Source organism: Phytophthora ramorum (assembly GCF_020800215.1).
Source record: "Phytophthora ramorum isolate Pr-102 chromosome Unknown Phyram_PR-102_s0005, whole genome shotgun sequence".
NCBI lineage: Eukaryota > Oomycota > Peronosporomycetes > Peronosporales > Peronosporaceae > Phytophthora > Phytophthora ramorum.
The window spans coordinates 3,620,389-3,635,682 of NW_027150651.1; the positions used below are offsets into that span (position 1 = coordinate 3,620,389).

At 54.8% G+C, this 15,294-nt stretch overlaps 5 protein-coding genes across 5 annotated transcripts; 2 read left to right on the forward strand and 3 right to left on the reverse strand.

The window, feature by feature from the left end:
- Positions 1 to 1,450: 1,450 nt before the first annotated feature.
- On the reverse strand, positions 1,451 to 2,703 carry KRP23_6841 (Exopolyphosphatase PRUNE1; the record flags this gene model as incomplete). Its single annotated transcript, XM_067892081.1, has 2 exons — positions 1,451 to 2,242; positions 2,305 to 2,703. The coding sequence occupies 2 exons, from the start codon at positions 2,701 to 2,703 to the stop codon at positions 1,451 to 1,453; spliced, it is 1,191 nt and encodes a 396-aa protein (XP_067746377.1).
- Positions 2,704 to 2,778: 75 nt separating this feature from the next.
- On the forward strand, positions 2,779 to 4,680 carry KRP23_6842 (uncharacterized protein; the record flags this gene model as incomplete). The annotated part of the gene is made up of 4 exons (XM_067892082.1): positions 2,779 to 2,875; positions 3,050 to 3,921; positions 4,018 to 4,440; positions 4,516 to 4,680. 4 exons carry the CDS (start codon positions 2,779 to 2,781, stop codon positions 4,678 to 4,680), a joined length of 1,557 nt encoding a protein of 518 aa, XP_067746378.1.
- Positions 4,681 to 6,322: 1,642 nt separating this feature from the next.
- Positions 6,323 to 7,078, reverse strand: KRP23_6843 (uncharacterized protein; the record flags this gene model as incomplete). Its single annotated transcript, XM_067892084.1, has 1 exon — positions 6,323 to 7,078. The coding sequence occupies one exon, from the start codon at positions 7,076 to 7,078 to the stop codon at positions 6,323 to 6,325; it is 756 nt and encodes a 251-aa protein (XP_067746379.1).
- A 732-nt stretch (positions 7,079 to 7,810) lies between these two features.
- On the reverse strand, positions 7,811 to 8,713 carry KRP23_6844 (uncharacterized protein; the record flags this gene model as incomplete). The annotated part of the gene is made up of 1 exon (XM_067892085.1): positions 7,811 to 8,713. One exon carries the CDS (start codon positions 8,711 to 8,713, stop codon positions 7,811 to 7,813), a length of 903 nt encoding a protein of 300 aa, XP_067746380.1.
- Positions 8,714 to 11,622: 2,909 nt separating this feature from the next.
- On the forward strand, positions 11,623 to 12,525 carry KRP23_6845 (uncharacterized protein; the record flags this gene model as incomplete). Its single annotated transcript, XM_067892086.1, has 1 exon — positions 11,623 to 12,525. The coding sequence occupies one exon, from the start codon at positions 11,623 to 11,625 to the stop codon at positions 12,523 to 12,525; it is 903 nt and encodes a 300-aa protein (XP_067746381.1).
- Between the last annotated feature and the right edge of the window lie 2,769 nt (positions 12,526 to 15,294).

Consider the following 15,294-nt stretch of genomic DNA (forward strand, 5'->3'; position numbering starts at 1 on the left):
TGCTCCTGTTTGAGTTGAGCCATGCGGCACATGGTCGTGTATTTGTAGTTTGTCGTGTAGTGTCCGCACACGTCCGAGGAGAGTTTTCGACTGCAGTGCTGTTGCTCCTGCGGTCCGGAGATGAGTTGCAGTTATTCAAAGTGATGGAAAAGTGATGCTCAAAAGTGCTGCGCACTGTCAAGCCGCACATCCATTTGGTTATGATGCATCGAGACAACACACAAACAACAGGAAGTACGGCGTTGTAGATTGTACTCAACAACAAACAACAGCTCGCAGAAGAGACCCCGGTATAGAATTTCATTAGACCAAGATCCAACAGTCGTAAACACCAATTTGTTGTGCGCTCGGACCTTCTCGTACATGTTCAAACTGCGTCCGTAGGTAAAACAAAAAAAATCCGAGACAAGCAACGCAGTATTTGCTACAGTAGCAGTCTCCGGGTTTGAAAATGTGGACATGAATTTATGGGTCACTGTACGGAGCCAACATCATCGGTTCTGCTCTAGGTGATGCTGCTTACAATCTGCTACACGGACCGATTAACACGGTGTCAAATATGGCCACAGTCGCTCGTCAACTCACAAGAAGTACGCGCCGACGGCGAACACTGCGACCGTCGCGACACCCACCGCGGACGACACTTGCGTCGCACCACTGGAGCCCGATGCAGACGCCGACGCCGCTGAGCCCTTCAGCGAGCTCGACGAGCTCGAAGTCGTTGATGGGCCCGATGCAGACGAGTCCACAGTAGACGAAGACGCCATCGCCGACGACGATGAACCGGTCGTGGCGGCTGAGCCTGTCGTCAAGGCGCTGGAGCCCGCTGTGCTGGCTGCCATTGAAGTGGAGGCACCGGTCGCAGTTGATCCTGTGGCTGACGTTCCCGTCGTGCTGGCTGTGCCAGTGGCTCCAGTTCCTGACGCTGCAATGGAGGCAGTTGACGCGCCCGTTGCTGCTGTCGCTGCGCCGGTACTTGATGACGCAGTAGATGCTGCAACGGAGGTTCCTGTGGCTCCTGCGGCGGTACCGGTAGCAGCATTCTGAGCAGTGGTGCCGGCGATGGCGAGGGCCGCGATGGCAAAGAACTGGAAAACCTTCATGGTACTGTTGGGTGGAGTGGTGGAGAGTAGCTTGGTGTTGTTGACCGTGGTGGCAAGTTTGGAAATGAAAATATGTATGGTGGTAGTCGGGAACATGTTGAGAGCTACCGAAATGAGGTTGAACCAGCTGCAAGCTTTTCGCAGAGGCTCACTCAATCTGTTTTCGCTAGATGGAACTTTGACCAGTAGAGAGAATTTTCTTGCCAGCAGCAGGTATTTTACTCGGTGACAGGTAGTTAGTGCGCTTCAAAGCGGTACGTTAATGGCTTCAACGAGACCAGCAGCCCAAGCACAACAGTTGTCGACATCCAGCACAGCATTGCTCGTGCTGAATCAGTCGCTCGCATTCACAACTTCACTGCAGGTTCCGCCAGTGCGCGCTGGATCAGTGGCGCGACCTGCTTCCTGGATGCGCCCGTGTTAAGTTGGTTGAATGCAGCTACGTGTCGGTCATGGTGTGAATCCGGCAGTTTCAGCGATTCCAAATGCAATGATCCCTCATTGGTGAAGAACTCCACGCAGTGCTTGGCTTCATCCCCGTTCTCCTGGTAGAAGAGCAGCTGGCGGTGACGCTGGCCGTCGGACGTCATGAACATGGTCATCACCACCAGGAACGCGAGCTCATTCTGCTTGCAGTATTCAGACAGCCTCTTGCGTAGATCAGCAGCGTCGGCTGACTTGAGCACAAAAGTCTCCAAGTCGATAAGCACCGCGCTCATCCCCACCTTCTTCGCGTCACCCGCCGACGTTGCGAACGTGAACTCTTTGTAGTCCACCTGCAGACAGTTCTCGAGGGTGAACGCTCCCCAATGGGTCGGATTGAACTTCTCCGCCTGCAACCACTTGAACAGCTGTTCCTTGTCGGCAAACGCCGTCTCCTCGAGCTTCTCCGCCGCCTTCACGTCTCTCGGCGTCACCTTCTTGGCGCTTGGATCAAAGTTGATACTGTCCAGCGCAATCACCCCCAGCAGCATCGTAGACAGCAGCTGGTGGACGTCATGACTCTCCACGTCCTTCAGTCTCTCCGCCACCAACGTGCACGTGGACGCCACCAGCGCATTGCCGTCAGCGAACGCCACTTCCCTCTCAGCGCCCAAGTGGTGGCCCAGATCCGAATGGTGGTCCACAATCTCCACCACCTGCAGCGCTGCAATGTCCGGGATCTTTTATTACTCAGAGCATTATGGTCCATCAACGTGACCTTCACTCTGGCGTGAAGGGCCCACGGGAACTCGTCCACGAACACCAACGCGTCCGTGTCCACGCCGAGCTCTTGGAACAGCGCCGAGACGTCACAGCGCAGCACCAGCTCGGACCTGGTGATGGGCAACAACGCCACGTGTAGCGTCTGTGCTTGTTTCTGGTGGTGCACGAAGGCGTAGCTCAAGGCGCTCACGATGGAATCGGCGTCGGCCGCTTCATTGCCCACGAGTACGTGGACGGACACCGGCGACGAGAAGAGAGAGGAGCGCGTCGTGCGCAAGAACTCGTTGAAGGCAAAGACACTGGAGCGACGAGCAGCGTCCGAGTCAGCGCGCCAGGGGATGCACGAAGTTCTGGACATGGCGAGGGCGCGGCCAAGGGTGCGAGTGCGCAGCATGCACGAGCAGTTGTCAAGTGTGTGATGGATACTACTCTTGAAGTGAGTGCTCTTCAACTGTTGTTTTTTTGTATTATGTGGGACACTCCAAAATACACTTATTTCGGGATACGTACACGTTTTTCGGGTCATGCACCGCATAAATCCAAAGGCTGCGTGCAGCTTGCCCGAGGTATGTGATGTTGTCTTCATGGCCGTGTATCTCTCAATCTAGTGCGCTCCATGATCCACAAACCACCTTTTCTTCTTCCTCTACGTCTCCTCTTTCCAAATATACTCGTGTCGTAATCTAACTCTACCTCGTTATCTCGTAATTTGCTTTCTCCCTACGGCACTGCCTCTACAGACATGCTGGACTCCGACGCCGCGCCAGGCGAAGGCCCCGAGGCTCTGAGCCTCGGCAACCGCCTGTTATTGCTCCTCACCGTGCTGCTGTTCCTGTCACTAAGCGCCGTGTCTGGGCGCGTCCTGTATCGGCAGTACGCAACCAAGCGCCAGCGTCGCTCCAGCGCGGCCAACGAGGCTCCAGGGCCCGTTTCAGGGGCAAAAACGCCATTTTCTGTTGCATCCCAGACGCCATCAGCTCCTGTGAACGTCGTAGGTGGCTCCGAGTCCGCTCTGATGGCGGAGGAGGGCGCAGCAGCAGCTTCTACAGGCTCCGAGATGCGCCAGAGGCTCTTCCTGCTGCTGTTCGTGGCGTCCACGCTGCGTGTGTGCTCGCTGGTGACGGAAGTGGTGACACTGGAGGCAGTGGCCGCTCTTCCGTCCAGTTCCATCTACTGCCGCCTGCTGACACTGTTCCTGTGGCTGCCGTCCATGCTGTTCATGTCCATGTATGCACTCGTGCTGCTCTTCTGGGCGCAGCTGTGCTACGCGTGTTGGGGCAAGGCCCACCCGTGGCCAAGACGAGTGTTCTTCCTCTTCAATGTGCTGCTCTACGTGGGTTTTACGCTGCTGTTCGCACTGTCCAGCACGTCCGCAGGCTTTTGGAGAGGATGCGACTTGCTGCAGGGAGGAACGTACTTCGTGGGGCTGTTTGCCATCCTGTACTACAGCATCCGTCTCATCGACTTCTTCCGGAATCAGAGCCCAGACGAAGACTTTTTCTTTGACCTGTCGTCGGCGGCCATGGGCAATGGCAACGGCACGGCAAGACGCCAAGGAGCGTCGTCGTTCTCCATCGCTGCTAGCTCGCCGAGGCAGCTCGTGCTGCGAAGGGTAAGCGCCGCCAGTCATTTTGAGGGGAAGGTTTTGTGTTGTTAGCTAACTAGATCGGACGTGACTAACAACCTCTTTGGCGTTGAACTTGACCAGATCACTGCTGTGTGCATCCTGCTTTGCGTGTTGTTCGCAGTGAAGGCAGTGTACTTGATCGGTATGGGCACGGGCTACATGGAATCGGAGGAGTCGCAGTACCGTACCCCTGTGGGTGTCCACCACATCGCGTACGAGTTCACAATCCACTTCTCGACCGAGTTCGTCCCCAGCGCGCTGTTGTTGTTCTTCACGCGTCAGGATAAGAATTCATCAGCTCAACGGCAACGTCTGCGCACGTCGTCCGCCACCTCAGCCTCCGCTTCCTTGTCTGGCGGTAGCTATGGCGCCAACAACCCACGCGATAAACCCCCGACGCCGAACTATGTGTACGCACCTATCCGTGGAAGTGTTCACGCTATCGCTCCGGGCCATCCTTATCAGGAAGACGCTCTCCCAATGCTGTCAGGATATCAGTATCAGGTACGCACACGCGGACGATGAATATCTGCAAGCTGGTGGATCGTTGTTCTAATTTCCATGTGACTGCACCACTAGGCGACACAACGTGTGTACGGGTCGACCAGCAGCACGTCGGGCACGACATCAAATTTGCGTTCCAGCAACAGCAGCGGGGCCTTCATTCTCGATAGCATCAGCGGAAGTGCATTTGGCAGCGCAGGCCCGAACACCGGCTCGAACGCAAAGACGGCGTACCATTGAGTGCAATAACCTCCTCAACGCGTAACATGTAATTGCCATTCGCGTTGTATTATTTCATAGCGCCAGGAGATTCAGCAACACGAGAGAAACAACTGCCGTCATGACGCCGAACTGCTCGAGCTTGGCAGCGCCGTTCCCTGCGTCACCAGAAGCAGAAGACCCGTCAGAAACGTCATTTGGTTCAGTCGGCGATCTAGACCCAGGGCTGTTACTTGTCGTACCTCCATCGGACGTTGGCACGCCGCCGTCCCCAGTGTACCTCCCAGCTGCCGACACACTGTTGTCTTTGGTCATGTCCACGCCTACCGAGATCCAGGATAGCAGACCATCCTCAATGCTGTCGCCTAGCCGCGCGTACTGAACGAACGGGTCGAAGTCGTTCGCTGCAGACTGTAAAGCGATGAAGTCGTCTTCGTTTGTGGTGACTGGGATCGGGTTGTCTGCGTAGGCACCAGTCGCCTGCACGTCCGTGATCAAGGACTGGTCGAAGAAGAGCTGGCCGACGTGCGATACCCGCCCACCAGAGTACGTACCGTTAGTCAGCACTGTGCCGCCCGAGTGTGTCATGATGTGGATATGTGTAGCGCGGCCAGCGTACAAACCCGGGAACTTGGTCGTGAAGGAGACGAACCCGTCCGAGTCGGTGGGCGACAGGCCACGATGGAAAGTAGTGTCGATATTGGCAGCGTCATCGGCGTCCCCGTTCGTCCTAGCAACAACTCCCGAGTACACCCCAGCGGCGTTGGCGTGCCAGATGTCGACGTACAGCTCATTCACCGGGGAGCAAGTGTTCACGTCGACGAACTGCAAATCCACATACAGATCGATGCCCGGTTGGTCTTCACGAATATCCGATCGGATGAGCTCTCCAGCCACGTAGTACGGGCCTTCAGTGGACTCTGGCTCCAGCAAACATACGGGTTCGCCACTAAAGAGGTCACTCGAGTTCGTGTCTGATGAGAGCCCCGTGCGGCTGGATTCGTGGTTGGTAGCCAGTGCCGTAGTGGCATCAAGACGTCGGCGACTCGAGTGGGGGTTCTTGAGCATGGCTAGACGGCGAGTGGCTGCCTTCTCTTTCAGCTCTTGACCGGCGTCCGAGCGGATGCAATTCTTCATCAAGCGTCGACCATTTTCGACGAACAACTTGCGTGAGGTCCGCTGGTCCATGGTCAAGGCGGCGCTTGAGTGACCAACGACGAAGTCGGACAGTACCAAAGCTGCAGCACTTGCGAGCACTAACCAGCGGGTGAAGTGAACCATGGTCAGAACAAAGTTGGCCAGCGATCGGGTTTGAACTTGCGGGGTGCGAAATTAATCGAGAAGTGGGAGCTGACAAGGTACATGTTGAGTTACTGTCGCTGTGCAAATCGTAAGGTGGTGCCATTGTCGGCAGTTGAAGTCACATGACAGTCGGTTGATTAGCGCAATCATGAAAGAGTCCAACGCGTCGTCAAAGCAAACGAACAGGACCGATCGGACATTGCGCAGTGCAAAGGGTAAGAAGGCTGAGCACCCCACCCCGTCAACGGATAACCAACTGCCATTTCTTTCATTTGGTTGCTGAAGTGTGAATGAAAAACACGTTTGGCTACGGTAGGTATTATAGTTCTTGATATGGCGACACACAGTGGTTGCCGTCAGGTTACTTGGTGGTATGCGGCGACCCAGCGCCTGTAAGATACGCGTCCGCGCTGCCTGCACTCGCAGACGACAGTTTGGCGCTCATTGCTACTTTGTGAGCGGCGTCTTTATCGGTACGAGGGGCGTGTGCGTCATCACTTCCGTGGCCGTGGCCGTGGCCGTGGTCGTGGGCTACATCCTTGTTGGTATCGGAGTGAGGAAGCTTACTGTCGTTACCGGGATTACGGTGCTGGTGATCGGAGCCGCAGGATTTGCCATCCCCCTTACTCGGGTGCTTGTCGCCATCCTTCGTGTTGCCATGGGACTGAGACGGCGGCGGAGGCGGCACGGACACATGGTCTCCAGCATCGTGGCGACCTGTCATCGACGATGACGATGCAGAGGCTTCGTGGTGACGGTCGCGGTCGTGGTCTGTCTGGCTGGACGGAAGATGGTCGGCCTTCTTGTCGTCCGTGGGTTTGTCCTTTAGCGTATCGTGCCGGTGGTGGTGGGCAGGAGGCTTGTCATCGTGGCTTGCGTCGGCAGAAGATGACGCGTGGCCAGTCGAACTGCCCTGGCTGAATACGGCGCCTTCTTCGCCTAGAAGTGCGGTATCGTGGCTGCTGCCACTCGCAACTCCCACACGCAGAAACCGCTGGTGTCGTGCAACATCAGCACCCCCTCTTTGAATGGCATCGTCTTCCGAGTGAGCGTAGGTTATGTTCGAGAGGACCAATATGACGGCGGCAGCAACGGCAAGGGATGCGGGGTTCACCATGATGTAGTGATGGCTTGGTTGGCGTCTAGGTTGGTCTGGTGGGTCGTAGCTGAGCTGTCGAGGAATCGCAGAAGAATGAAAAGTGAACAGGCAAGTATAAGGCACCTGTAGCTTGTCTATCGTGAACAACAGGCGCTGGTTCCGGTAGCAAAGCGTATAGCCAACCACGCTCTGAATGTTGTACCGTGCTGGAATCCACAGCACCAGCCAAGATTAAACGAGTCAGCAATATCCCTTCAGAACCTGTACGCAGAGCGCACGATACAGAGTGGGTGGGCCGTTGTACGAAGAGCAAGGCAGTGTGTGCGCGGAATACATCCACGTTTTGCTGGAGTTTAGAGGGTTTTACAAGGTGAGACTGCTTGCTACGATCGTACCAATCTGGACCGGATGCCCAGCCAGCAAATCGACTGCTGTCGACAGGCATATCTCTCACGCAGCCATGATCCGTGTTCCAGACATAACGTTAGCGTTTTATCGCTGGAGGAATGTTTTCCTCCGTAAATCGCACCGAGAGGTATTTAGCGAGGTGTACGTCCTTATTTCGGTTGCCGAAAGGGGGAATGCAGTCGCAAGATGGTGGCTTCACTACGATGCTAGCGGAAACCAATCGCGGGTTGATTCGTATGGTTGTATAGATTGGTTAGTTTGAGAAAGAGGATATGAAAGCCGCTATTGTGTCTGCTGTAGCGGTGCCGATTCCAATTGAGTCTTGGGTTTTGCGCTGTCTCCTTACTGCCGTTTGTCTCCAGTACGAGGGCCCTCATTGTTCCCAGCGCCAACATCGTGGTTATAATGGTGTGAGCCGCTGGAGTTGCCACCACCCGCCTTGCCACTTTTCATGGGCGCTTTCACGTCGTTCGCCCCGTGGTCCCCACTGCCGACAGCGGAAGTCTCCCCGTTGCCGCCTGCGTTCGGTGGTGGCGGAAACTGACGGTCTTGGTACGGTGTCTCCTGTTTGGCATTGCTTCCACCCTGCCACGACGGCGGAGGACCGTTGCCGTCGTTTTGGAGAGCCTTGCGGTGAACGCCATCGCGTTCACGGCGAGGAGACGGAGGTTTGTCGTCGCAGCCTGCCTCAGGTGGCGGAGGGAAGTGTCTGTCCACGCTACCACTGCCGCGCCGCAATGATCCTGAGCCCATACCGCTCATATCGCTGCCGTGTTTGTGCGGGACGTGAGCATCCCGAGCGCGTGGCGATGGCGGAGTTTGGTCGTCGGGTTTGTCGTTTTCGAGGGCCTTGCGGTGCGTCTTGCCGAGCTGGTCACGGTCCGGAAACGGCGGCACGCCATGACTTCCTGCATCGGGCGGAGGTGGGAAACGACCGTCTAGACTTCCTCTTCCTTGCCCGCGACCATGTTTCTCGAGGCTGCCTGCCTTTGGCGATGGAGGGCGGTGTGCGTCTCCGAGTCTACCGGCATAGTCCGCATCCATCGACGACGAGAAGTCGTGCGGCGGGGGCATATCGACCTCGCTCCCTGCCGAACCAAAGCCCATATCACTTCCGCCAGACCCTTTTTGACGTAGGAATGGCTGGTGAGGGGCGAGGGGCGAGTTCGGCTGCGAGGACCCGACGTCGGCCAGGACAGCGGCTGCAGCCATGGCGGCAGTGAGAGTGAGAGTGAGCTTGACCATGGTGGCGGCGTCGAATCGAGCCTGCTCAAGCTTGGTTGATCGATTTACCCCGGCTTGAATTGGGCTTGGATGGCGGGTTGCTTGCTTGCTTGCTCAAGCGTTACTTGACAACTGTGCTGGTGAAGTAGCTCTGGATGTTGCTTCGGGGTGTGCTGGGGATCGCTCAAATCGAAGAGTGAGGTGATGTAGCGAGCGCCACCACAGCTAGTGCTTCTCTTGTCAAGTTGAGTTCGCATTGGGTCTCAACGATGATCGAGGCTTGTGTCGCACCGATGAGGGGAGCGTTGATCAGAGTCGACGCTCGGATAGCCCTGGAACACTGCAACGTCAATGCGAGCGGACATCGCGTGGTTTGGGGCAACTGTCAATAGTCTCGACAAGAGTGGATGGATATGCTGCCGTGAGTGTGACTCGGTGCGGAGATCTGTTAGTTTTGGTTTGGGATGTTGTGTCTGTCCACGAGTTCTGTGCCGGTGTCGATGCGGTTGGCAGGTTGGTTCGTGCTTGAGTCCAACACGCTTATAATAGCGGCGATACTGCGTGGACATATCAGCATAATGGTTGCCAGTTGCGAGGGGCTGCTGCTACGCACAAACACGGTGTTGGCGGCGTCAAGCCGAGCGAAGTGATTGTGATGTCGAAGAGGTTCAGCCAATGGCACGGACTCGGGTAATCGTTGTTGCGCATGCGGTTTTGAGTGAGGCCTTTGGCTGACGGAAGCACGCAAAGAGCAAATCAAGACCGTACTTACACAGGATCATTTCTATAGTACCCTCTATTCTACTTTCTTTCCAAAAGTAGACAATTTCAATAACTTTGATGATCGTATTCGACTTCATTCATTGACTCGGGATGTCGGTGGTTGCAGTGCTGGGTTCTCTTTTGGACTCGGCCTCCCCTATTGATGAACGTCCGCTGTCGCTATTCCAAGGCAGCGTGAGTGAGTGGAGTGATATGAGAAGTTATTGCTACCCCTTCCTTCCTTTTACTGTTACTTTACGCGGTACCAACATCGACCAGATTTACTTACTCTTCATTACTTGACCAACCTTCCACAACTCAACATATTACTTCGATGTATTACATTGACACGCATTCTCCGAGCAGCCGCCTCGAGAGCTCGCCACATAGTTTCGTTCCTGTTGTCTTCCCAATAAATGTTATAGTGTAAAACCTCCACCACGTCGATAAACCCTTTTTCGGCAGCAACTGCAACTTTGCGTGTATCAGGTAGCTGTTGTCCTCTTCTCCGAAATCGTCTTCGTACTCGTCCTCGCCGAAAACCTCCGTGGAATTCTATTCCAGCAAAATTTCCACCATCTTGGATCGGCCAGCTGCAGCTGCAGCAGCAACGACAACTGCATCCGATACATCGCAGCCAAAATCGCTCATTAGCTGCCCCAGTCGCTCTTTCTGACCCGTTCGTACTGCCTCCTCCATCGCCTCTTTGGAACTTAGCACCACCTCCTCGATCCACGCCACAACATACGAGAGCGCTAGAATTTCGGGCGGAGGGTGCGTCTACTTGAGTTTTTCATAGGGAGCCGCAATGCGACGGCCCTTTTCCTTGTACTCATTTCGTTTGGCATGCGTGTATTTGGCCTCGTCGTGAAGGCCTCGACAGCGACTGCGTTTGCGTTTCCCCATCTCGACTTTCGTCAAAACGATTGGCCTGTTTCGTACGCACAAAATACACCAAATATGAAATCCATGGCCTGTAGCCTACAGGACAGGCTGTAGGAGTGTGTGTGACTATTCTTTCCATTGAACACTATTAATACATGCAGTAGTAGCATCCATAAGGCTAAAATAAAAGCATGTCAATGTAATACATCGAAGTAATATGTTGAGTTGTGGAAGGTTGGTCAAGTAATGAAGAGTAAGTAAATCTGGTCGATGTTGGTACCGCGTAAAGTAACAGTAAAAGGAAGGAAGGGGTAGCAATAACTTCTCATATCACTCCACTCACTCACGCTGCCTTGGAATAGCGACAGCGGACGTTCATCAATAGGGGAGGCCGAGTCCAAAAGAGAACCCAGCACTGCAACCACCGACATCCCGAGTCAATGAATGAAGTCGAATACGATCATCAAAGTTATTGAAATTGTCTACTTTTGGAAAGAAAGTAGAATAGAGGGTACTATAGAAATGATCCTGTGTAAGTACGGTCTTGATTTGCTCTTTGCGTGCTTCCGTCAGCCAAAGGCCTCACTCAAAACCGCATGCGCAACAACGATTACCCGAGTCCGTGCCATTGGCTGAACCTCTTCGACATCACAATCACTTCGCTCGGCTTGACGCCGCCAACACCGTGTTTGTGCGTAGCAGCAGCCCCTCGCAACTGGCAACCATTATGCTGATATGTCCACGCAGTATCGCCGCTATTATAAGCGTGTTGGACTCAAGCACGAACCAACCTGCCAACCGCATCGACACCGGCACAGAACTCGTGGACAGACACAACATCCCAAACCAAAACTAACAGATCTCCGCACCGAGTCACACTCACGGCAGCATATCCATCCACTCTTGTCGAGACTATTGACAGTTGCCCCAAACCACGCGATGTCCGCTCGCATTGACGTTGCAGTGTTCCAGGGCTATCCGAGCGTCGACTCTGATCAACGCTCCCCTCATCGGTGCGACACAAGCCTCGATCATCGTTGAGACCCAATGCGAACTCAACTTGACAAGAGAAGCACTAGCTGTGGTGGCGCTCGCTACATCACCTCACTCTTCGATTTGAGCGATCCCCAGCACACCCCGAAGCAACATCCAGAGCTACTTCACCAGCACAGTTGTCAAGTAACGCTTGAGCAAGCAAGCAAGCAACCCGCCATCCAAGCCCAATTCAAGCCGGGGTAAATCGATCAACCAAGCTTGAGCAGGCTCGATTCGACGCCGCCACCATGGTCAAGCTCACTCTCACTCTCACTGCCGCCATGGCTGCAGCCGCTGTCCTGGCCGACGTCGGGTCCTCGCAGCCGAACTCGCCCCTCGCCCCTCACCAGCCATTCCTACGTCAAAAAGGGTCTGGCGGAAGTGATATGGGCTTTGGTTCGGCAGGGAGCGAGGTCGATATGCCCCCGCCGCACGACTTCTCGTCGTCGATGGATGCGGACTATGCCGGTAGACTCGGAGACGCACACCGCCCTCCATCGCCAAAGGCAGGCAGCCTCGAGAAACATGGTCGCGGGCAAGGAAGAGGAAGTCTAGACGGTCGTTTCCCACCTCCGCCCGATGCAGGAAGTCATGGCGTGCCGCCGTTTCCGGACCGTGACCAGCTCGGCAAGACGCACCGCAAGGCCCTCGAAAACGACAAACCCGACGACCAAACTCCGCCATCGCCACGCGCTCGGGATGCTCACGTCCCGCACAAACACGGCAGCGATATGAGCGGTATGGGCTCAGGATCATTGCGGCGCGGCAGTGGTAGCGTGGACAGACACTTCCCTCCGCCACCTGAGGCAGGCTGCGACGACAAACCTCCGTCTCCTCGCCGTGAACGCGATGGCGTTCACCGCAAGGCTCTCCAAAACGACGGCAACGGTCCTCCGCCGTCGTGGCAGGGTGGAAGCAATGCCAAACAGGAGACACCGTACCAAGACCGTCAGTTTCCGCCACCACCGAACGCAGGCGGCAACGGGGAGACTTCCGCTGTCGGCAGTGGGGACCACGGGGCGAACGACGTGAAAGCGCCCATGAAAAGTGGCAAGGCGGGTGGTGGCAACTCCAGCGGCTCACACCATTATAACCACGATGTTGGCGCTGGGAACAATGAGGGCCCTCGTACTGGAGACAAACGGCAGTAAGGAGACAGCGCAAAACCCAAGACTCAATTGGAATCGGCACCGCTACAGCAGACACAATAGCGGCTTTCATATCCTCTTTCTCAAACTAACCAATCTATACAACCATACGAATCAACCCGCGATTGGTTTCCGCTAGCATCGTAGTGAAGCCACCATCTTGCGACTGCATTCCCCCTTTCGGCAACCGAAATAAGGACGTACACCTCGCTAAATACCTCTCGGTGCGATTTACGGAGGAAAACATTCCTCCAGCGATAAAACGCTAACGTTATGTCTGGAACACGGATCATGGCTGCGTGAGAGATATGCCTGTCGACAGCAGTCGATTTGCTGGCTGGACATCCGGTCCAGATTGGTACGATCGTAGCAAGCAGTCTCACCTTGTAAAACCCTCTAAACTCCAGCAAAACGTGGATGTATTCCGCGCACACACTGCCTTGCTCTTCGTACAACGGCCCACCCACTCTGTATCGTGCACTCTGCGTACAGGTTCTGAAGGGATATTGCTGACTCGTTTAATCTTGGCTGGTGCTGTGGATTCCAGCACGGTACAACATTCGGAACGTACGCTTGGGGTTTAGAACTTACGCGAATTCAAACATACAATCAAACACTTAATCACCCACCACTCTTTTCGAGTGTTTACCACTGAAGCAATTCGCAGCAACAATTGCCAGAGCTAACTTTGCTCCCGTACGACGATCTAGCCGTGCTTGTATGGAGTATGAAAGGACTTGGAATGTGTACCTGAGATGGATTCCGAATCACTGAAGCTTGAAACAAAGTGTTTGGTAGCAAATGGCACAATTAAGCATACAAGATAAATGTTAAGCAGCTACAAAGCTTTCAGCTACGCCACAGTAAAAAATGAAGCTAACAGTAAGTAGTGATCGTGGTTAGCGATACTGAACACCGCCATCGGCAGTAAGTGCGCCCACAGCAGTCACGTTGTTGCTAGCTGTTAAATCGACTCCGATCGAGATCCACGCGAACACACCGTCCCCCACCGAGTCGCCTATCAAAGCGTACTCCATGATAGGATCGTAGCCGGTAGCTGTTGCTTCAGTGAAGCCTTTATCAGCTTCGTTCGTGGTAAGATTCTGTGAGTTGCTCACGTAAGTTGACGTCTCTTCAACCTCCGTGATCAGATCTTGGTCAAAGAAAATCTCCCCAGCATGAACGACAGAGCCTCCAGTGTATGTGTTGTTGCTCTGGAATGAGCCCCTGTATGTGGCGACGATATCGATGTGGGGGGCTCGACCGGCGTAGTGTCCCGGGAAAATGCTCGTGAAACCAGTCAACCCGTACGAATCTGTCTGGACGAGCCCCCGCAAGAACGTGGCATCCACATTCGACGTCTCGGTGCTTTCTCCGGCCTCAGATCCGGCAACACCAGAGTACACTCCAAGAGCGTTGCTGTGCCAGAAATCAATCCAGAGATCGGACACTGGCGTGCACGTGTTGACGTCGATGAATTGCAACTCCGTCGAGAGGCTGACTCCGGTCTGATCCTCCGTGATATCCTGTCGGTAGAGCTCTCCGGAGACGTAGAAGGTGTCTTGGGTGGTCTCCGGGGCCAGTACGCACTTGACACTATCGTCATCTCCGAAAAGGTACTCGGGGTACGTGCTCGTGGTGACACCGGTAAGGTTCGTCTTGTGGCTCGTTGCCGACACGGTTGTGGCGTCCAGTCGACGGCTAGCAAGAAGCTCTTTGAGCTTGGCGGATCGACGTGCGGCATTTTGCTCTTGAAGCTTCCGGCCGGCTTCCGAGTTAGTGCACGCAGTCAGCAGACGCTGACTGTGGCTCAAGAATCGTTGTCGCCCGGCGTCCTGAGCCTCGGTTCTGGCAACTTGTTGAGCGACTGGGTGGACAGCTGAGGCGTCGTGTGCGACCAAAGCAACGAGTGCTACGCAGAGCAAGACGATCAGCTTGAACATTGCGGGGAGTCGAGGTTGGGTGCGTCACAGCTGGCGAATTGCAGAATGCCAAGGCCAGACACTCATGGCCGCAAACGCTGGTTGTGATGTGATCCCTCGTGGTGAAGCAGGAGACTAACGTGCATGGTGGGAGGATAGGATAGGTTAGGCATCACGAGGCGTTCAGATGTAGCACGCCTTCAGGCACGGCGGTGTGGTCTACGTCGTGGGGCCCTCGAGTCGAAATGGTGGCCGTCGGACACATGGGCCCAGCAGAAGGTGCACGTGCACACGGTCATAATGCACAAATACATGTCTTGAGAAGGATCAGAGCTGGCGTTGAAGTCCTACGCAACTTGGCAGGAATATCGATGGCTACATTTCCTGTCCAGAAATCGACATGCATGCCATGCACAGGAAAGGTTGCAGGAACAGAATACTGGAATGAGAGGTTTTTTTAATTGTGCCGACCGGACGCATGATCCCAACAAGTTTCTAGGCCCTATCACGTATGCACTCGAACCGCGGTTCTAAATTGGCAGCAACAAACATTTCATCTTCATTTCCGTACGCGAAACCATTTAGCGACAGCTTACCCCCATAGGCAGTTTTGAGTGGTGTCCACTGGATAAACTCGCCTAACCTAGGTTTATGCAGTGAAGCCATCTTAAGCAAACATCTTGTTGTTTGCATGTTACCATCATTGTAACGGGGTTACATGAAGAGTGCCCGTCACTCTTCCGGTTGGGCATTGTGTACCCAACACCACTGACACGTGGATGGTGACGAACAGCCACACGACTCCGACCGTTAGTACAACATCCGACGTATCACAAAAATTTATATCGTA